This window comes from Leptodactylus fuscus, chromosome 5 (assembly GCF_031893055.1).
Source record: "Leptodactylus fuscus isolate aLepFus1 chromosome 5, aLepFus1.hap2, whole genome shotgun sequence".
Lineage (NCBI taxonomy): Eukaryota > Metazoa > Chordata > Amphibia > Anura > Leptodactylidae > Leptodactylus > Leptodactylus fuscus.
This window is the reverse complement of record NC_134269.1, coordinates 19,063,038-19,086,638: the sequence shown is the minus strand read 5'-3', so window position 1 is coordinate 19,086,638 and position 23,601 is coordinate 19,063,038. Positions and strand designations below refer to the sequence as shown.

The 23,601-nt window shown below is 42.1% G+C and overlaps 1 protein-coding gene across 5 annotated transcripts in view; it reads left to right on the top strand.

Moving 5' to 3' along the window:
- Positions 1-20,090, top strand: part of ELAVL3 (ELAV like RNA binding protein 3) — a 53,784-nt gene extending 33,694 nt beyond the window's left edge. For 2 of the 5 annotated variants that reach the window (XM_075272567.1, XM_075272571.1), the window contains exons 3-7: positions 4,420-4,523; positions 12,049-12,202; positions 12,587-12,812; positions 14,556-14,594; positions 18,753-20,090. In XM_075272567.1, coding sequence (XP_075128668.1) covers positions 4,420-4,523; positions 12,049-12,202; positions 12,587-12,812; positions 14,556-14,594; positions 18,753-19,101 — 872 coding nt within the window. In that variant the 3' untranslated portion in view covers positions 19,102-20,090. The remainder of the gene's footprint in view (positions 1-4,419; positions 4,524-12,048; positions 12,203-12,586; positions 12,813-14,555; positions 14,595-18,752) is intronic. The other 3 variants (XM_075272568.1, XM_075272569.1, XM_075272570.1) reach the window with 3 other exon arrangements.
- The last annotated feature ends 3,511 nt before the right edge of the window (positions 20,091-23,601 follow it).

Genomic DNA, 23,601 nt, shown 5'->3' with positions numbered 1-23,601 from the left:
GTGTGATTTAGTTATTGCCACCACCTGTTAGGTGCCTCAGGTAAGTAACAGGTGCTGTTAATTACACAAATTAGAGAAGCATCACATGATTTTTCAAACAGTGCCAATACTTTTGTCCACCCCCTTTTTATGTTTGGTGTGGAATTATATCCAATTTGGCTTTTTGACAATTCTTTTTGTGGTTTTCCATTGAAGACAAATTAAATGAAAATAATAATACCAAAGAATTTGTGATTGCAATCATTTTCTGGAAGAAACTGAGTATTATCTGACAGAATTGCAGGGGTGCCAACACTCTATCTATCTATCTATCTATCTATCTATCTATCTATCTATCTATCTATCTATCTCATATCATCTATCTCATATGTATAGTATCTATCTGTGTATCTCATATCCATCTCATATCTATCTATTTATCCAACTATCCTCTATCTATCTAGCTACCTATCTATAATAATAATAATAGTAATAATAATAATACATTTTATTTCTATAGCGCCAACATATTCCGCAGCGCTGTACAATTTGTAGGGTTCAAATACAGACAGAAAGATACATTACAAAAGTTATTTCACACAATGGGACTGAGGGCCCTGCTCGCAAGAACTTACAATCTATGAGGTAGAGGGGGTGACACAAGAGGTAGCAGGGGCGGCATTGCTTATACAGAGGTCAGACACTTTTGTAATAGAGGTGACTGTCATTATACAAACAAAACCTTATGAGCCATCTCTAGTGGTGTCCTGTAACGTGTGAGTGGTGCTTGGACATATAGAGTTAGCCTGAAATTGCATCATATCATGTGGGGTAATGTGGGAGCGGAGACAGAGGAGGGTTACATTTTTGGGATTCTAATTATAGTACGGAAGGGTTTACGTTAGACATTGTGATAGGCTTGTCTGATAAGATGCGTCTTTAGTTTGCGCTTGAAGCTGTAGAAATTGGGAGTTAATCTGATTGTCCGGGGTAGAGCATTCCAGAGAAGTGGTGCAGCTCGGGAGAAGTCTTGTATACGAGCGTGGGAGGTTCTGATAATACAGAATGTAAGTGTTACGTCATTGAGTGAGCGGAGAACACGGGTTGGGCGGTAGAGAGAGATGAGGGAGGAAATGTATGGAGGTGCGGCATTATGGAGAGCCTTGTGGATGAGGGGGATAACTATATTTTATTCTATAATGAATAGTCAGCCAATGTAGTGACTGGCACAGACCCGAGGCATCGCTGTAGCGTCTAGACCAGGCATGTCAAACATGCGGCCCTTTACAGGCATGTCTGCGGCCCCCACAAAAGTCTCAAACTTTGTCTCTAAGAGACAAAATTTGAGACTTTTGTGCGGGCCGCAGAGGTGCAATACTCTCGCGGTTACTCGCTGCTACACGCTGCTGTGTAGACGTGATGTGATGTGATGACGTCACATCGCGTCTAAATCTTCAGGCGGAAGCCGCGCGGGTTGAGCCACGCGGCTTCCGCCCCCGGCAGCACCCTCCTATGTTGGCTCATTCATTTGAGCCGACAGCGGAGGGGAAAGCCGCGACCATCGCCACGTCTCTCTCGGTGTCAAAACCCACGCGGGCAGTTCACGTGTGAACTAGCCCGAGACGGAGAGAGTGCGACGGGGGAGCGAGGACTCGGAGTCGTCGGAGAAGGTAAGTTGTGTGTACGCATAGAGGTGGAACGTGAAACTGAGGGCAGATGAAGGAGGGGACGGCATGACACTGGGGGGCAGAGATGGAGAGGACATGAATCTGGGGGCAGAGATGGAGAGGACATGAATCTGGGGGCAGAGATGGGGGACATGAATCTGAGGGCAGAGATGGGGGACATGAATCTGGGGGCAGAGATGGGGGGACATGAATCTGGGGGCAGAGATGGAGAGGACATGAATCTGGGGGCAGAGATGGAGGGACATGAATCTGGGGGCAGAGATGGAGGGGACATGAATCTGAGGGCAGAGATGGGGGACATGAATCTGAGGGCAGAGATGGGGGACATGAATCTGGGGGAAGAGATGGAGAGGACATGAATCTGAGGGCAGAGATGGGGGACATGAATCTGAGGGCAGAGATGGGGGGCATGAATCTGGGGGCAGAGATGGAGGGACATGAATTTGGGGGCAGAGATGGGGGGACATGGATCTGGGGGCAGAGATGGGGGACATGAATCTGGGGCAGAGATGGGGGACATGAATCTGGGGCAGAGATGGGGGACATGAATCTGGGGACAGAGATGGAGGGACATGAATCTGGGGGCAGAGATGGGGGGACATGAATCTGGGGGCAGAGATGTGGGGACATGAATCTGGGGGCAGAGATGGAGGGGACATGAATCAGGGGGCAGAGATGGAGGGGACATGAATCTGGGGGCAGAGATGGGGGACATGAATCTGGGGGCAGAGATGGGGGGACATGAATCTGGGGGCAGAGATGGAGGGGACATGAATCTGAGGGCAGAGATGGAGAGGACATGAATCTGGGGGCAGAGATGGAGAGGACATGAATCTGGGGGCAGAGATGGGGGGACATGACACTGGGGGAAGAGATAGAGGGGACATGATTCTGGGGGCAGAGATGGAGGGGACATGAATCTGGGGGCAGAGATGGAGGGGACATGATTCTGGGGGCAGAGATGGAGGGGACATGAATCTGGGGGCAGATATGGGGGACATGAATCTGGGGGCAGATGAAGGGTGTATATGTAAACAGATAATTTTCTTCTCTTTCTTTTAACAAAATCTTCTCAGAGAACAAGGCTGACTGATCACCACTTATAATCTAAAAAAGATTGAAAAAAATGTTAGCAAATAAATGTTTAGTTTTTAATTGCTGTATTTTTGTTAAATATATTAGTTGCTGTTACATATTACTACTTCATATCTTGATTTCATGACTGCTGTTAAAATACGTGTGTGACATTAGCTGGTGTGTGCGGCCCTCGCAACAACCTCTTGTTACTCATGTGGCCCTCGGGGTACCCTGAGTTTGACATGCCTGGTCTAGCCTGATAGATGAGCCTGGCCGCTGCATTCAGAATAGATTGTAGAGGGGAGAGTTTAGTGAGGGGAAGAGCGATTAGTAAGGAGTTACAGTAGTCAAGGCGCGAATGAATCAGAGAGACAATAAGTGTCTTTAGTGGATCTCTGGTAAGGAAAGGGCGTATTCTGGAGATGTTTCTGAGGTGGAGGTGACATGAATGTGCAAGTGATTCAATATGAGGGGTGAAGGATCGCTTGCTACTCTAAACCGTCCTGTAGTTACAATTTTTTCTGACAGTAATGACAGCTGTTTTCTGATTTTTTTTGCTATGGGAAACACGGACGGGTTTTCTAAACTGTTTAAAAGCAAGACTTAGTTGCCCACAGCAACCAATCACAGCGTGACTTTCATTTTCTATTCTGCTCCTGTAAACTGAAAGCTGTGCTGTGATTGGTCGCTAGGACTATGTTGCATTCCTACCAGTGTAATACGTATGTCCCATTGTGTTTACACCCGCTTATAACATGTATGGCATTGTAAGGGGCTGCCAGCTCTGGATATACATTATATATACCAAGCTCCTTTAGGCCGGGTTCACACGGAGTTACGTGCCGCGAGATTTGGCACGTAGACGCCGCGTGACCCTTTGCGTGCCGTACACGCTCCCATTCATTTCAATGGGAGCGGGGAGCGTATGCGCCGCGCTAGTTTGCGGCCGTGCATTTATTCACGGCCGCAAACTAGCGCGGCGCATACGCTCCCCGCTCCCATTGAAATGAATGGGAGCGTGTACGGCACGCAAAGGGTCACGCGGCGTCTACGTGCCAAATCTCGCGGCACGTAACTCCGTGTGAACCCGGCCTTAATGTTTGCTTCAACAAACTTTATTGATAACAGTATGGAGTTACCCTTTAAGTGACATATGTAGTAACCGTGCGTGTTTTATACAATACATATCACGGGTAGTCACTTCTACTTTGACAGATGTCAGTGTAGACCATAACATGGCTGTCGGTCTGTCTCCTGGCTTCCTCCCAGGGATCTCCATGTGCTTTTTGGTGGGCAGATTTTCTGGCCGCCACAATAGACTACCCGTAGATAGAGCATATGTGTTCCTCCATTTTTAACCCTTGTAAGGCCAAGACTAGATGGGGCGACCTACCAATGGTGTGGTCCAGTGGGTGCACATGTAACATGATGGTGTGTGTGTAAAGTCACCATTTTATATGGGGTTTGTCTTCACAGACCCCGTCAGATATTCCTCAATGGGATTCGCCCAGATGTATCTTCATTTAGGATCTCGGTGAAGGCAGGTGGTGGCATTGTGGACACCAAGCTGCTAGGAGACCCCTGACCCTAAAGTCCAGACCTTTTGTGTGGTGTGACTGATGGCTGTCCTGTCCTGTGAGATAACACTGACCACGTATCTAACTTCTCCCTACAGGTCAGAGCTTGGGATACGGATTTGTAAATTATGTGGACCCCAATGATGCGGATAAAGCCATAAACACCCTCAACGGACTGAAACTACAGACAAAGACTATCAAGGTGAGGAGCGCAGGGCATGATGGGGGTTGTAGTGCTACATGGTTCACCAAGACTGTATCACGTGTCATGGATGAGATACACCATCTCAGCAGAGAGTATTACACATGATAGGCTTAGATACGGCAGGGCAAGAGATAATATATCACCTAATAGACTTGGGTACCGTGCTCAGCAGAAAATGTATCACATGATAGGCTTAGATACACCGCTCAACAGATAGTATCACACATAGATACATTGACTTCAACACAATCACACTTTGTCGGCTTGGATACATTACTCTGCATCACATGTTGCAGGTTTAGATACACTGTTCAACAGATATTATTACACGTAGATACATTGACTTCAACACAATCACACATCGTAGGCTTAGATACGTTACAAAGCAGACAGTATCACACATGATAGGTTTAGATACACTGTTCAACAAATATTATCACACATAGATACATTGACTTCAACACAATCACACTTCGTCGGCTTAGATACATTACTCTGTATCACATGTGGCAGGTTTAGATACACTGTTCAACAAATATTACTACACGTAGATACATTGACTTCACAATCACACATCGTAGGCTTAGATACGTTACAAAGCAGACAGTATCACACATGATAGGTTTAGATACAGCGGTGCAGCAGACAATTACATTATACAATAAGCTTAGGTACCCTGCTCAGAACAACATATATAACATAACAGGTTTAGATACAGCGGTGCAGCAAACAATATATTATTTATTTCTCTTGTATAGCGCCATCATATTCCAGAGCGCTTTACAGACATTGTCCCATATAGGGCTCACACTCTCATATTAGGCTTAGGTACCCTCAGCAGACACTGTACTGTATCACATGATAGGTTTAGATACCCTGTTGACCAGACAGTGTCACACGTGATGGGATTAGATACGGCAGCTCGGTAGACAGTATCACACATGATAGACTTAGATACACATCTGAGCAGATAGTGCTCAACATAACAGGTTTAGATACTCGGCAGACAGATAGCATCACAATGATATACAGTAATTCAGCGGATAGGATTGGCTTAGATACACCAACTCATCAGAGAGTATCACACATAATAGGCTTAGATACAACGGCTTAGCAGACAGTATCACACATTAAACGGCTTAGCTGTACCAGGTCAATAAGCACTATGACACATGATAGGATTAGATACGCCAGCTCAGTGGCAGAGTATCACACATACAGTATCACATATGGCTTAGATACACCGTGTCAATCCATATTTTCTTCAGCGACCTGAACCATGTGTACATTCAGAGAATGGGAAAAAATGACTGCAACCCACCCATTAACAAAGAAATCAGATATGCCCCCACCCCGATGGCTGCACCTTGCCAGAAGGCTGCACTGACAGATGCCCCCTATCTCTCCATCTTCTCCCTGAAGGTCATGTCTTATAGTGGAGGCAGCAGGTCAGGGAAGACGGGAAAATTCTTTTATTTGTCTTCTCTTTGTCATTCAAATATCTGCCCCTGGGAGACAGCAATGCTGTGAATGGGGGGGAGTGGGGGGAGGATGGCAGACAAAGGCACTCAGCCATCTGTCCCCTCTCCGGCTAATTACGGGGTATTTCCCCTGGAGATTTAGTGAATGGGGGGGCCGCAGAGATTGGCACAGGAAGCCAGCTGCTGCGATTAAAACCCAAATCTGCTCCTCACAGGAAAACTTAAAGGATAAGTCTTGTGTAGCCGAAAAGTGACTTAATCACGGGTAATAATACAAAGGTCAGGCCCACAGAGGCGGCATTGTGACCGAACACAGGGACATGTTTAATGGCTGTCATCTCCACTCCGACCTAATGAAAGTGACATGTAGCATGCAGCAACTCTGCGACCCCTTGTGAGGTTTAATACCACAACGCGTTCCCCTCTATCTACTGTATAATAAATGACAGAAGCTGCAGGACTACAACACCCAACAAATGACTGGAGTTCCCCCATTAGACAGAGACTATCTCTCACCCTAGAGGACCCCATACATCCACACAATACACACCCTGCCTATTCATTTAAATGAGAACTGTGCAATACTTCATTTGTCCTCTGGTGGCGCTGCAGGGGAATAAAACACTTGCTGACAGGTTCCATCACATATTATAACTGATCACTGTGATCAGACAAGGAGCGTTCAAAGAGAACTAGCCCTTTTATACGTCGCCATCCATAAATACCAAAATATACATCTATCATAACAAGTTGAATCACTGTGTACATACATTACATGACTTATCCTGTACTGATCCTGAGTTATATCCTGTATTATACTCCAGAGCAGCGCTCACTATTCTGCTGGGACAGTTACTGTGTACATACATTACATTACTTATCCTGTATTATACTCCAGAGCTGCGCTCACTATTCTGCTGGGGCAGTCACTGTGTACATACATTACATTACTTATCCTGTATTATACTCCAGAGCTGCGCTCACTATTCTGCTGGTGCAGTCACTGTGTACATACATTACATTACTTATCCTGTATTATACTCCAGACCTGCGCTCACTATTCTGCTGGTGCAGTCACTCTGTACATACATTACATTACTTATCCTGTATTATACCCCAGAGCTGCACTCACTATTCTTCTGGTGCAGTCACTGTGTACATACATTACATTACTTATCCTGTATTATACTCCAGAGCTGCGCTCACTATTCTGCTAGTACAGTCACTGTGTACATACATTACATTACTTATCCTGTATTATACTCCAGAGCTGCACTCACTATTCTGCTGGTGCAGTCACTGTGTACATACATTACATTACTTATCCTGTATTATACTCCAGAGCTGCACTCACTATTCTGCTGGTACAGTCACTGTGTACATACATTACATTACTTATCCTGTATTATACTCCAGAGCTGCGCTCACTATTCTGCTGGTACAGTCACTGCGTACATACATTACATTACTTATCCTGTATTATACTCCAGAGCTGCACTCACTATTCTGCTGGTGCAGTCACTGTGTACATACATTACTTATCCTGTATTATACTCCAGAGCTGCACTCACTATTCTGCTGGTACAGTCACTGTGTACATACATTACATTACTTATCCTGTATTATACTCCAGAGCTGCGCTCACTATTCTGCTGGTACAGTCACTGTGTACATACATTACATTACTTATCCTGTATTATACTCCAGAGCTGCGCTCACTATTCTGCTGGTACAGTCACTGCGTACATACATTACATTACTTATCCTGTATTATACTCCAGAGCTGCACTCACTGTTCTGCTGGTGCAGTCACTGTGTACATACATTACTTATCCTGTATTATACTCCAGAGCTGCACTCACTATTCTGCTGGTACAGTCACTGTGTACATACATTACATTACTTATCCTGTATTATACTCCAGAGCTGCACTCACTATTCTGCTGGTGCAGTCACTGTGTACATACATTACATTACTTATCCTGTATTATACTCCAGAGCTGCACTCACTATTCTGCTGGTGCAGTCACTGTGTACATACATTACTTATCCTGTATTATACTCCAGAGCTGCACTCACTATTCTGCTGGTACAGTCACTGTGTACATACATTACATTACTTATTCTGTATTATACTCCAGAGCTGCACTCACTATTCTGCTGGTGCAGTCACTGTGTACATACATTACATTACTTATCCTGTATTATACTCCAGAGCTGAGCTCACTATTCTACTGGTGCAGTCACTGTGTACATACATTACATTACTTATCCTGTATTATACTCAAGAGCTGCACTCACTATTCTGCTGGTGCAGTCACTGTGTACATACATTACATTACTTATCCTGTACTGATCCTGAGTTACATCCTGTATTATACCCCAGAGCTGCACTCACTATTCTGCTGGTACAGTCACTGTGTACATACATTACATTACTTATCCTGTATTATACTCCAGAGCTGCACTCACTATTCTGCTGGTGCAGTCACTGTGTACATACATTACTTATCCTGTATTATACTCCAGAGCTGCACTCACTATTCTGCTGGTACAGTCACTGTGTACATACATTACTTATCCTGTATTATACCCCAGAGCTGCGCTCACTATTCTGCTGGTACAGTCACTGTGTACATACATTACATTACTTATCCTGTATTATACTCCAGAGCTGCGCTCACTATTCTGCTGGTACAGTCACTGTGTACATACATTACATTACTTATCCTGTATTATATTCCAGAGCTGCGCTCACTATTCTGCTGGTGCAGTCACTGTGTACATACATTACATTACTTATCCTGTATTATACCCCAGAGCTGCACTCACTATTCTGCTGGTACAGTCACTGTGTACATACATTACATTACTTATCCTGTATTATACTCCAGAGCTGCACTCACTATTCTGCTGGTGCAGTCACTGTGTACATACATTACTTATCCTGTATTATACTCCAGAGCTGCACTCACTATTCTGCTGGTGCAGTCACTGTGTACATACATTACTTATCCTGTATTATACTCCAGAGCTGCACTCACTATTCTGCTGGTGCAGTCACTGTGTACATACATTACTTATCCTGTATTATACTCCAGAGCTGCACTCACTATTCTGCTGGTGCAGTCACTGTATACATACATTACATTACTTATCCTGTATTATACTCCAGAGCTGCGCTCACTATTCTGCTGGTACAGTCACTGTGTACATACATTACATTACTTATCCTGTATTATACTCCAGAGCTGCACTCACTATTCTGCTGGTACAGTCACTGTGTACATACATTACATTACTTATCCTGTATTATACTCCAGAGCTGCACTCACTATTCTGCTGGTGCAGTCACTGTGTACATACATTACTTATCCTGTATTATACTCCAGAGCTGCACTCACTATTCTGCTGGTGCAGTCACTGTGTACATACATTACTTATCCTGTATTATACTCCAGAGCTGCACTCACTATTCTGCTGGTGCAGTCACTGTGTACATACATTACTTATCCTGTATTATACTCCAGAGCTGCACTCACTATTCTGCTGGTACAGTCACTGTGTACATACATTACATTACTTATCCTGTATTATACTCCAGAGCTGCACTCACTATTCTGCTGGTACAGTCACTGTGTACATACATTACATTACTTATCCTGTATTATACTCCAGAGCTGTGCTCACTATTCTGCTGGTGCAGTCACTGTGTACATACATTACATTACTTATCCTGTATTATACTCCAGAGCTGCGCTCACTATTCTGCTGGTACAGTCACTGTGTACATACATTACATTACTTATCCTGTATTATACTCCAGAGCTGCGCTCACTATTCTGCTGGTACAGTCACTGTGTACATACATTACATTACTTATCCTGTATTATACTCCAGAGCTGTGCTCACTATTCTGCTGGTGCAGTCACTGTGTACATACATTACATTACTTATCCTGTATTATACTCCAGAGCTGCGCTCACTATTCTGCTGGTGCAGTCACTGTGTACATACATACATTACTTATCCTGTATTATACTCCAGAGCTGCGCTCACTATTCTGCTGGTACAGTCACTGTGTACATACATTACATTACTTATCCTGTATTATACTCCAGAGCTGCGCTCACTATTCTGCTGGTACAGTCACTGTGTACATACATTACATTACTTATCCTGTATTATACTCCAGAGCTGCGCTCACTATTCTGCTGGTACAGTCACTGTGTACATACATTACATTACTTATCCTGTATTATACTCCAGAGCTGCGCTCACTATTCTGCTGGTGCAGTCACTGCCTCTTTCATTTCCCAGCATACCTTATGACAGGTGCTATCTGATTGGTTTCTATATTAGCCATCACTGTTTGAGGTTTGGAAAGGCCCAGGCTCCGTTCTCCTGGTAACACACTAATGTCTGCCGCCACCTCCCAGTGTATAACCTATGGGGTGTAGCTTCATGGACAGACACGGTTGCATCAGACCAATCTGCACTTAATGACAAGTGTGGATGTTGCTAAGACTCATGGGAGGCTCCAAAGAGCTACCCAGTATTTCTGTGGCAACAGTGTCTAGGGGCACAGCAAACAGTCATTCCTCTCATGGGGAATCAGGCAATTAACATTTTCACTGCTAGGTACACAGTCATTATCAGGGCGGTTGGCACTCGGTGGGCCAAGTAGGGACATATCTGAAGGTCGTATACTATACTCCTTGCCTGACGTTCGTACAATGCAGGAAGTCCCTCTCCTATACCCTGGATACCACTGCATGGTGGTTAGGATAGTCCTTAGAGAGTACCAGTCCTTGAGTACAGTGGATAAGAGATCCCATAGGTGTCATAGTCATCATCTCATCCCTGACACTTGTTTTCCCTCCCCCATGTATTACTGGATATTGTATATAACTATATATAACCACATACAGTCATGAGAAAAACAGTCCACCCACGTTGAATTTTCTGGTTTTATGTATCAAAAGATTTTTAAAAATCTGGCCCTTAGAAGGTAGGTCTTAAAATTGGGAACACACAACCTAAAATGAGCAATAAGACATGACAGATTACACCGTGTTATAATATATTCAACAAGAACTAGGGCGAAAGGCGGAATCAGTGTGTGAATAACTAAATTCACGCTTACTGCCTTCAAAGGAATTAAGAAGGTAAGTAGCAGTAAGTAGTAAGTAGCAGGCCAGTCATCCAATGCCCTTGATTAATAGATCACCAGCAAATACTGTATAAAAACATCCATAAAGGCAAATGTTTTGGTAGTTTGCTGGTCTGGAGCATTCAGGTGTGTGTTAACAAAATGCCAAGGAGGAAAGACATCAGCAATGATCTTAGAGAAGCAATTGTTGCTTTCTCTCAATGGGATCTGGGAAAAGTTATAAGGCCATTTCTAAACAATCTGAAGTCCATCATTCTATAGTAAAAAAAGATTATTTACAAGTGAAAAACATTCAGGTCAGTTGACAATATTCCCTGGCTGTGGACATCTGAGCAAATTCACCTCAAGGTCAGGCTAGGTTCAGTTCTGCATAGGAGTCTCCTTAGCAAATTCCACCGCATATTCCATCTAAAATCGTCGGACTGGATGGACTGGTCGTTTCTCTCTGCTGTTTTCAGTATAAAACCAGCAGAAACCTATTAGACCCCCTGAGTACCCTATTATTGTCTATGAGGCCCGCAGGTGTCCATAAGTAACAACTTTTTTAGCGGAAGGGCTCTCCGCCTTTCGGTTCCCCATGCAGTCCCAAAAGACAGATAGTCAAATGCTAGTGTGGAAGGATTGTCAGGAGAAAGGCTCTTCTTCTTTGATAAAGTCCTTTCCAGATAAGACCAATGTGAAGATGTTTGGCCATAATTCAAAGTACCACGTTTGGCGAGAAGAAAACAATCAGCATCAAGATGTTCGTTTTAAGACCATCTAAGGACCAGATTTTTTTTTTTAACGTAAAACCTAAAATGTAATGCTTATTTCCTGATAGTATATGTATTCTGTTTGTATAATGTTATGTATGGTCTTTATTTCACAGGTATCCTATGCCCGTCCAAGCTCAGCCTCCATACGAGATGCCAACCTATACGTGAGCAGTCTCCCCAAAACCATGAATCAGAAAGAGATGGAACAGCTCTTCTCTCAGTACGGAAGAATCATCACCTCGCGCATATTGGTGGACCAGGTCACAGGTACATACGTTCACACCAGATCATAGCTGGTCCAAAAACCATCTGTGGGGCTGTAGTACATGAGATGAAGAGGTGCCATGTACCTAGAAGCATTGCCAGGAAAAACGTATGGTCACAAGCCTCATATCTTACTTTGGTTGCCATAATAGTCCATCTACTAGTTTTTCTTGGAGTAGCTTTAATCAAGACTGTGCCACATAGAGAAGTAGCCTATGGGGTCAGCCGGTGGCTAAGCAACGTGAACTCACTCACCTTGTAGGATACACTAAAGGGAATCCCAAGGAGACTGATAGAGAAGATGTAGACCTTTTTATGGAATATTCTGAAATGGAAGCTGTTAGATATGGTCTACTTACATGTAAATTTTCTCTTCTCTCCTTTCAGGGGTCTCAAGGGGAGTAGGATTTATCCGATTCGATAAAAGGATAGAGGCTGAGGAGGCCATCAAAGGATTGAACGGGCAAAAACCACTTGGTGCCAGTGAACCAATTACCGTGAAATTTGCAAACAACCCTAGTCAGAAAACAGGCCAAGCTCTGCTCACCCACCTTTATCAGACCACAGCCCGGAGGTACACAGGACCTCTTCACCACCAGACACAGAGATTCAGGTGAGAGACCCAGCACTAGAAATCTAGACCTTCTCATTATATCAAACTTTCCATCTTCCTTCTTGATCTTGGCCCACTTCATGCCTACAGCCCCATAGCTCATACCATGCACCTGAAGGTCCTCAGAATTACTTTCACACTCTCAATGTCAACTCTTTGTCTATTCTGTGGTATTTTTAGGTACTACCTATAACTTCTCAATCCCTTTGCTGGTGTTTTGTGACGTATAGATGCTACCTAAGAGCACTCCTTTGTTTTAGAGGTTCTTCCTCATCGCCAATAGTCTTCTACAATCCCTACATTCTAGTTTTCTAGCACCATTTTGTCTGTTCACCTGCCTACTTACTACAAACCTACTGCTTCAAAATTCCCTTTACAACCATTTTGCTGAATAGAAATGTCATCTCCATCTAAGAGCTCTCCTCAATGCCATGGTTATATGATGTTCCCCTGACTGCCCAATGTGGTCTTCAACATGTCCGATCAAAAATCATTAGCAATCTCCAAAGATTTTTCTTCTCTTAACCAAGTGTTCTTGACCTGGGTATGAAGCCAAAACATCATTAGACCTTCTCTACAAGACTATAAGTGTTGGCATGTTGCCAAATGGCATTACCGTCTGCCCACTCTGCCATATCAGCATCAGATATTTTTGTAGTTGAGGATCACGTGTCATCCATATATCTAATACCTTTGTACTCTCAAGTTGTAAAGTCTACCATGTGCTAGCTTATGATGGAGAATGTCGAAGCAACCCAAATCGACTTTCATGCTTTATGTCCCCATGGTGACCTTGGATTGTCCACCACATACAAGATCAAGGTTTCCTAGGTCTTCCCACCCATTGCTTATTCTATACCAAGCTTCTACTCTTTACCCCATTTTCCCTCACCCATCTAGCCATCTTTGTTTAACTAACTCTAGTTGTCATTCACATTTCTCATCTTCTAAGACGAGTTATATAAAAATAAAATAAAATTGTGTGGTTATCAAAAAGTTTGTGAATCATGGATGGGAAAATGTAGACACCCTAAGATTCCCTCTGCCCAAATTTGTCAATGTTTTAGTTAATGACCAGGCTGGATAGTCATATTGTTGTGTTGTACGTTGTCCTCTGTGTCTAAGATGTTTGTCAGCCAAAAGATGTCAACATGACCTATTACTTGATGCTTTGGGGACGTTAGTAGTTTTATCACCATCTCATGGACGAATGCTGGTTGTATGGAACTATGCTTGGTGGTGAGAAAGTTTCTTTAAGCCTGGGCAACTTCTTGTAGGATATGGCCTACACAAACTGGTCACCAAAACTGAAGTTGCCTAATTCAAGTCTAGAAATCAATGGATAGATGTACCTTGGTGGCGTAGACGTGGAAATCTCTAATCACAGTTGTGAAGTATGGTGTGACAATGGATGCTTCTGGTGACTGGGAATCCTAAAATGTTGCATATCCCAAGATTATTTCCTGACTATGTTGTAGGACGTAGAGTTGGCCATATGTATGATACCAGTAGAGCTGGATTACACACAGCGATACGTAGGGTTGCGTGTAATGTTGTATGTATAAGATCATTGAATAGATTTGTGGTTTCCTCCCGCTCTTTTTTCTTTCCATTTTTTTTCTTCATTTTTTACTTTAATTTTTTTGTTCCTTGTGTTTCTCCGGAGCGGCATTGTGGCCCCATCCCTTTATACCTTGCGCGATGACTAACATACCACTCCCTCTCCTGTCCCTTCTCTCACAGGCTGGACTCTTTAATAAACATGGCGTATGGAGTCAAGAGGTAAATAAGAGACCCAGACCCATCCCTTTGCCCACTTTGCGCTCCTTTTTTAGTCTCTACCAACTGCAGCTTAATGAACGGGCTGAGATACCCTACTAAAGAGGATGACACATTCACCAGTGATGTAACTGTGTACAGGTGAAAGGTTCTCCGACGTGTAATGATGGTGGATGACATTCACATCAATGGTCATAGTCCTGAGGTTATTATTGCCACTGGTCTTTGGACTTCCTAATTGGATCCAGTAAACTTGACCCCCATTTGGAAATTTTTGAAGTTTGTCTCCCATAAATCCCATAATAATCCTTCTATTTATGGGACTATAATCTGGTTATCCTACATCCATTTAGAGGCCTAAGAAATGGCAGAAATGATGGAATGGTCAAATTCGTGCGTTTCTAAGTGGCAGCCATGAAGAAGGGCCGTAACTCCATTACCGATATCTTCCCCCTTCTCTATAGATACTTCATACTAGGAAGGGGCAAAGACAGTTCAGTGTAATTTGTCCGAACCTACTGAACTGGGACCAAAGAAGGAGCTCAATAAGCGATTGGCATTCCTATGTCTAGTCCAACACCAGAACAGGGGATGGCGTTGGTCAGTTCTTTGCGTCTATGGATATTCCGTATGCAATACACACGGTATCTCTCGCTCGTCCATTAACCAGTAGCTCCCCCTTCTCTTCCTCTATTTAGATTCATGGCTGACTAAATTATTTGCTACTTTTTTGGCTGCTCTGAGATATTTTTTAGTATTTTTTTTTTTTTTTCTCTTTTTGTATTACCTGTTTGGTCTGTTTTTTATTCCTTTCTGGAGATTTCTTTTTTTCCATATTGTTCTGGCTGTGTTGTGTTGTGTCGTGTGTTGTATAACGCCAAAAGCACATAAAATAACATGGTATTAGAGTTGTTTATGTGCCGTAAGCCATAACATCCAGTCAGATATTGGCATCCATTGTAGCCTGGGAAGTGACTTCATGGTCCATGGCTGAACTGATATCTACTAGAAGGTGCCCTCAGCTCTGGAAGTAGTCAATAACCTCGATGAAACTAAGCCACCGTCTAATGGGCATATTTTCATGGTAGGCGTAACTATAGTACTTACGACCAAAGTGACCAGACCTCCATTTCAGTGGAAGCTCTTATCTGGTTGGTTGTTATGTGCGACAGAATTTTGCTTCTTTTTTCACTAAGCGTTCAGAATTTATGTTATGTTCTGCGTGTAGATATCAACTGTAGTCAACGTAAGACCTACTAGGTGGTAGATACTTTCTTATGAAGAGTGTATCTAATATTTGGGTGTAGACTATTGATATTCCTTGGTCAGTCCTTGATAATGAGGGGCAATGTTTCTGAAGTTTTTTGTAGAGGGCAACTATTTACGTGAACTAACTACTGACCAGAAGATCCATCAGTCACCAGTTGTGACCAACGATGGTTGGGTTTTGTAAACCAGTTGAGATGGAAGAGGGGTTATTGGGAAGCCATGAAAAAATAAAACCTTGTTTGAGGACAATGGGTCATACTGATGACCAATTATGTGATCTAAACCACCAAGAACATATGAGATGGTCTATTATAGTCCGACAACAGTTCTTTATATAGTTTAGATTTTCAAAAACTTCCCACTTGACATTTGTCAGTAAATGAATGTTTTTGGATTTGCCCCAACTTTTTGAGGGGCAAATAAAAACACCTTTTTTCCCCTCATGCTCCACCTTCTGTTCCCCTTTATGTGTATTTATAACAGAGCTGACTATGGCACCCCCACCAGCACCAGACACAGCGCCCCATAACAGAGGTAGCCATCGGGCTCCATAACAGTGCCAATTATCCCATAACAATGCCAACCAGAAAGCCCATAACGGAGATCCACCTACCATGCCCTAAAACAGTGCCATCCGAAGTGGCCTTTTAACAGAGCCATCTCTTATAACAGTACTATCTATAATACCGCCATAACAGAGCCAACAAAGTGCTCCATAACAATGCGAGCTATAGTATTCCCATAACAGTACAAAATAGTTCCCCTATAACTGAGTTAACAAAAGTTCTTCTTTCCATTCTTTTGGTCCATCACAGGACCAGAAGAACAGAAAAACGGTCCGTCTAATGAAGGATCCTGGGGAAACCCATTGACTTGGTTTGGGTGTCCGTCATTTGCAAGAATTCTTTGTCTGGGGTTCCATGATGGACTTTGATCAGAAAGGACACCCAGTCCTCATATGAATGTAGCCTAAGGGTGCCAGATTTTTTGTAACACTGCAATTTTAGTAACAGTGCCAGTTACAGTACCTTCAGGACAGGGCCAGCCATGGTTCTCCGATAACGAGATCGCTGCCCAATACGTGTCCAGCTGTCACCAAACAAGAGGAAGATGAGACTCCACGGACTGTTATATTTATCCCAATACACCCGCCCCACCCCACCCCACCTCCCCATATAGCAGTCACCAACGAAGAGGAAGATGAGACTCCACGGACTGTTATACCCCAAACCAACCGCCCCACCCCCATACCCACCACTCACCCACCCGAATCCAACTCCCCCCCCACACACACACACACTTTACTAGCTTTGGCAATGCCAAATATCTATTCGGACGTGCCAATAAAGCTTTATTTGATTAGTGACCATAACAAAGTGCCATCCACACAATACACTTGCCTCCACCACCTTCTCAGCCATCGGGTCAGTATTGGGACAGTCCTGGTGGCTACAGGCAGCTTTAGGTTCATGGCTTTATGCTTCAAAACATCTACACCCAAGAAACCTCTGCAAATCCTCAACCTCTAATATATTGAATCTGCATTGGCAGCGCGATGTGCAGATCAATTTCACAAAGTCGGTTGCCATGACAAGTATAATTTATGTCCTGCGGCACCTCGACCAAGTCTAATATGAAAATTAGTCTTATTAACGTGTGCTCAGGAATATCCATATATATAGATTAGGTCAAAGCAAAGACTGCCAGGAACGCTAAAAGTTCACTACAAAGGACACTGGCTCCATCTATCAGTCTTGTTATTGGGTTACCACATCCAGAGCTGTATTCATAGTGCTGCTCGCTGCTGCTCTAAATTCATCAAGATTGTGCTGATAGAAACTCCCTAGGTACTTAGCTACCAATCTACAACTCAGTGCATTGTGGGATATGTTTTTCTTTCTATCAGTAGGAGGGAAGCAAAACAATTGGGGGAGTGCCGAAAAGGTTTCCCCCCCCCCTTGTATACACCTACGTCTAGGTTGGGTAACGCTGTACAGAGCCTGAGAGTTAACGGGAACACAGTAGAATTGTGGAATGGGTATATCTGAAGATCAGTACAAGTAGTCACTGAATGTTATTATAACCATGCCCCCCACATTGACCCCTAACCAGGTTCCAAGGAACACCAGAATTCCACTTAACCTTGGTTAGGAAGCATTGCGTATCTCCTGAGAACTCACAGGAAAGCAGAAAATTTGGAAGGCCCTTTGGCTGTAGCAAGGGTAGCAGAGTAAGTGTAAGTGGAGATCAAGTTATTAAATTCCATGACCACGACGTTCCTCATGTTGACATAGCTGGCAGGCTTTAAAGAGAGTCTGTCAACAGAACACAGCCCTGCAGATGGATGGGTTAAGGTCAAATGGTATCCCAAATTTTGTGTTACCCCTGTGAATCGGTGCCATCGTCCTTGCTGTTTTTGGAGCAACAAGGGTGATGCCTCTTATCTCTTTGGAGCACCTTCAATACTCCAAAAAACTCAAACACAAGGAAGAAAACATTGTTCGATTGAGGATACTCTAACCTATCTGTGGATCTGAGTTGTGATGACAGACTCCCTTTAAAAATGGTATCATCTATTTGAGTGTATGTTTTTGTTCCTTCAAGGGTTTTTGCCATTTTGGAGTCTTTATACCCTGTTTGTGCTCACCTCCATCATATCTGATACCTATTTGTAGAGTACAATTCTATATCATTTCCATGTCTTCATCTTCCACCAACACAACTTGGTAGAAAACAGAATTTTGGGCTCTTCTTCAGGTCAAGTACTGTAATACCTGGTTGCTGGTCAATATGATGTATTGTAAGGTGCCCAGCATCTTCTTAGTATCCTTCTTTCTTATCATTCTCTCCTACTTTTCACTCACATGGACCTATTCCTTACACCCAATGTAGTCCGCTCTCTTTCCTCCCCAGGTTCTCACCGATAACCATCGACAGTGTTACCAACCTTGCTGGAGTCAGTTTGACAGGTCCTACCTCTGCCGGCTGGTGCATCTTTGTCTACAACCTATCCCCGGAGGCTGACGAGAGCGTCCTGTGGCAACTGTTTGGGCCATTCGGTGCCGTGACAAACGTCAAAGTTATCCGGGACTTCACCACAAACAAGTGCAAAGGTTTCGGATTCGTTACCATGACAAACTACGATGAAGCGGCCATGGCTATTGCCAGTCTGAATGGATATCGGCTGGGAGATAGGGTCCTGCAAGTTTCATTCAAGACTAGTAAACAACACAAAGCATGAAGGAGAGGGCAATGAGTGGAGGGGTGGGGGAGTGAGAGAGGAAGTGTTAAGGCATGAGGGTAGAAGTAAGTTATGCCACTGTCTAGATCTGCATCACATTCTGCCATCCTTGAAATTATAGCCAAGAGAGGAAGGCTTGACTCAAGTTCCTCAGGAGGATAGGTCTGTGTACCATACATTTGTGGTCCATTTGGATGGGTTCAATGGTTATAGTTGACCAAACCTTGGGCTTGAGTGTCATTCCGACTAGTTTTAGGTTTCACGTAAACTCTGATACTTCTGGTACCAACTCGGTGGGCATACGGCCTACTAACAGGTCATGATGACTCTGTAGATATCTTAGAACCTTCAGAACTTGGTGAACCTAAACAATAGGTGTTTGGACACTGCCCAAGATGAGCAACATTTTGGCCAAAAAATTTCCCACCTCCATGTTTGGAACGGGATTAGTTGTTGAGGAAGATAGCATGTGCTTTATTTTTTACCTCTCTCACGTTGGTTGTGAACTGGTTCAATATCTAGCTGCCGTATGACTTAGCACCATTTCACTGCCTCTATCCCTTGTCCCCTCCCTCCCCCCCCCCCCCAACTCCATATCCTCTCTACTCCTAAAGAGTAATAAACGAAGAAATGAGAGTGGGAGCAGAAACGAGAGAAGAAAAAAAAACTAAAATATCTATTTTTATAAAAAAGGAGAAAAAAATCTCAATGAGCATTTTAAGCCTTTCGCACTTGTCCCAAAATAGGAGTCCATGAAAAATATATAGTTACATAAGAATAGCTCTTTTAATTCATTACGGGGTAAAAGCGACAGAACAAAAAAAATAAAAAAAACTTTTTTATTAGATAAAAAAAAACACCCCGTTCCATGCTATAGTGGCTTCCAAGAAGAATTAAAGTGCACCTATTATGCAAAATGACTTGGGGGTCATTAAAAAACAAATAAAAATCGAAAGATCATATTTCCATTTAAGTTGGCAAGTTTTAAACTTTTTTTAGTTTCTTCAATTTATCATATTTTTATCAATTTTTTTTTGTAACTGGTGGACCGGTCACAAGAAGGATGGTCACATTTGCTTCAGGAACACAACAGAAAATACACAACTTGCAATAATTCATAATTTATTCTTTTTTTAATTCCCCCAAGTTGTTATTGCCTAAGAAAACATCGAATATCTAAACTCACGAGATTTAGATTTGAACTGCAATATATTTCTATGTTCCAGGATTCCCAATTTTTGGGACTTGTTAAAAAGCCTTTTCATTCACACTGTCTTTCTATATTTTACACAGTGGCCCCTGTTTTATTAATTAAAACATAAAACATCCATACTCATGATGGAAAATCCAAATAATTGTGTATTTTTTATTAATTATTATTATTATTATTATTATTATTATTATCATTATTATTATTATGATTGATAATTGTGCCAGGTTTGGGTTAGGAGATGACTAGATTGGGTAAAATTTAAGCTTCAGTCTCACTTATCCAGGAAAAAAAATGTGAATTTTTTTTTTCCTAAATTCCAAAAATTGTTAAAATCAAAATAGAAAATTTTTTGAAAAAAATGTCTTACATTGAGAAATAGCTCTGGAAAAAAGTTGGTTCATGCAAAAAAAAAAATTAAAATAAATATATATATATATATATATATATATATATATATATATGTATACACACAGAGAGTTATAAGATATATATATATATATATATATATATATATATATATATATATATATATACATATATATTTCCAATTTTGTAACCGTAAACTATAATAATTAAAAATATATCATTAGTAGTAAATTTCTAAAAAAAAAATCCTGATGATGAAAATTTGAAGCCACTGGAATTTTATAGTATTTTACATAAAATTCAAGTGGCTTCAAATTTTCATCATCAGAATTTTTTTTAGAATTCTACTAATAATACATTTTTAATGATCATAGTTTACGGTTACAAAATTGGAAAGATAAATTGAATGTATGTAAAATACATCAAATAAAAAAAATTTACCAGATGATCCAACTTTTCTCAATGTAATATAAAAAATTTATAGACGTTAAAAATAAAATTGGAAAGTGGGACCAGAGTCTTAATAAAAACCAAATATCCATAATATAAGTCGAATTAGCTTGGCATTGAATTACTGTGTAGCAAAAAAATAAAAAAATGTAAAAAAAATTTTATGAAACTAGATAGAAAAAAATTTGGTTGTTTCTTAGTTAACGTCTGTTCTATAACTCGTTCTTTCGTTTATTTTTTTAGGTTGACGCCCTAGAGATTTCAGTGAATGTGTTTCTTTTCTTAATATGATTTTGATTCAACTTCTTTGTGATTTTTTTCTTTCTAATATTTACAAGAAAAAAAAAAACTATATAAGGTAGTCGGGATCGGAGAAATTCTCCGGAGCCCTTAATTTTAGTTAGTTATTTGTGTTCTAGGTTCCGTGTGGTTTCTTTGCCTGTGTTTAGTAGGATGTTGTAGGATCTCTCGAAATTCTAAAAAATAATTAAACGAAAAGTCGACGGAGCATAAAAAAAAAAAGACATTTATGTAAAGAAAACGATGAACAATAGAGAAAAAAACGTTAAAAAAAATATGAAAACCTGGCGAGATCTTTTTGAAATGTTGTTTTTTAACTTATTTGGAAGTATTTATTCTTTATTTGTGTGGGTATAACTATGTGCATATTTATGTTCGTTGAGCCGAAGCAAACAAGGTTTCTTCTTTTTTTTTTTTTTTTCCGGTCAGAGCCCATCTCTATAGAGGATTGAGGGGCTTCATTGGGAATTGGAGGAAAAAGGTGATAATTTATTTAAAGAACAAAGAAAAAAAAAAAGGGGTTGACACATTGTTTAAAAAAAAACAAAAACACAAATTAAAAAAAAAAAAAAAAAAAGAATAACGTGCATTTTTTATAAGCTGGTTTGAAATCCATTGAGCTGAGAGCACTGAATAATAAAACGTATAAAAAAGGAAATAAAAAGATGATTATTAATAAAAAAAACGAAAAATGTCCTACTGATTATTTGGTGAGAATGAAAGTAAATGGTGTGACTGTGATAAAACGTGGAGAATGTGAGGATAAGTCTGAGTTCACACGGTGCAGATTTCTTCTAGACTAATGTTTCCTTTTCTGTTCCAGGACCAGCGCCCCCACATGTTCAAAGGTTGTGTCTGGTATTGCGGCCTCGAGTGAAAGAGATGATGATTGCTCTAGGCCTATTAGGCTGAGTTCAGATGTGGTTTTTTGGTCAGGATTTTGAAGTGGAATTCGCCTCAATATCCTGACCAAAAAAACCTCTCCCATTGAAATCAATGGGAGCCGGTCATTTATTTTTTTCCGCGAGCGGTCTGTTCCGGCTCCCGGAAAAACAGAAGCGACATGCTCATTCTTCAGGTCGGTTCAGCCTCAGACGTCTACCTGAAGACACTCCCTCCAACTAGACCCATTCTTTTGGGCCTAATCTGGAGTGGAGTGTCGCGACTGGATGCTGGTGCACTGCACTGGCATCCACTCGCAGCTACCGTTTATTTGTTCCAGAATCTGAGGCGGTCCGGTCTCTCCAACATACAGATTTTCAGTGGGACATTTGGTCCACATTATTATACACTACATTAGGTGTGTTACAGGTGAACGTACCTGGGATTTGATATTCCCTGTTAGGGAGCATTCACACGGTGTAACGTCCCGCGAGATTTGGCACGTGTACGCCGCGTGACCCTTTGCGTGCCGTACACGCTCCCATTGAGTTCAATGGGAGCGGGCAGCGTATGCGCCGCGCTAGTTTGCGGCCGTGCATTTATTCACGGCCGCAAACTAGCACGGCGCATACGCTGCCCGCTCCCATTGAACTCAATGGGAGCGTGTACGGCACGCAAAGGGTCACGCGGCGTACACGTGCCAAATCTCGCGGGACGTTACACCGTGTGAATGCTCCCTTAGAGTTTGGTGTCTCTATCCTGTCAGTGGTCAGTATGTGAGGGCAGGTTTTGCACCTTTTCTGTCCTCATGGAAATGTTCCTGTGTTAGTTGGAGGTGACAGAGAGCTGCTGACAACCAAATGTCCCACTGAAAATCTGTATGTTGGAGAGACCGGACAGCAGCTTAGAATGCGTATGAATTCACATCGCCATACAATTAGAGAACGAAGAATGGACCTTCCCGTATCAAAACATTTCTGCAATGAGGATCATAATATCACCGATCACATGAAAATTTTGGTTTTAAGAGGGAATTTTAAATCAAAGAAAGAGCGACGGATTTATGAGTATAAACTTATGACCCTGCTTCAAACACTGGAGAGGGGGCTAAATCTGTCACATGGGTTTATGGCATCCTAAAGAAATCACTGACCTGAGAACCTGATAAGAACCTGGAATTGTTTACATTGTTCTTACATTGTTTCTACCAATTACTAATAACCCTCTACCCCCCCCCCCTTCCTCCCAGAATTCTATCCCTATGTGCCCTTTTGTACATAAATCCTTCA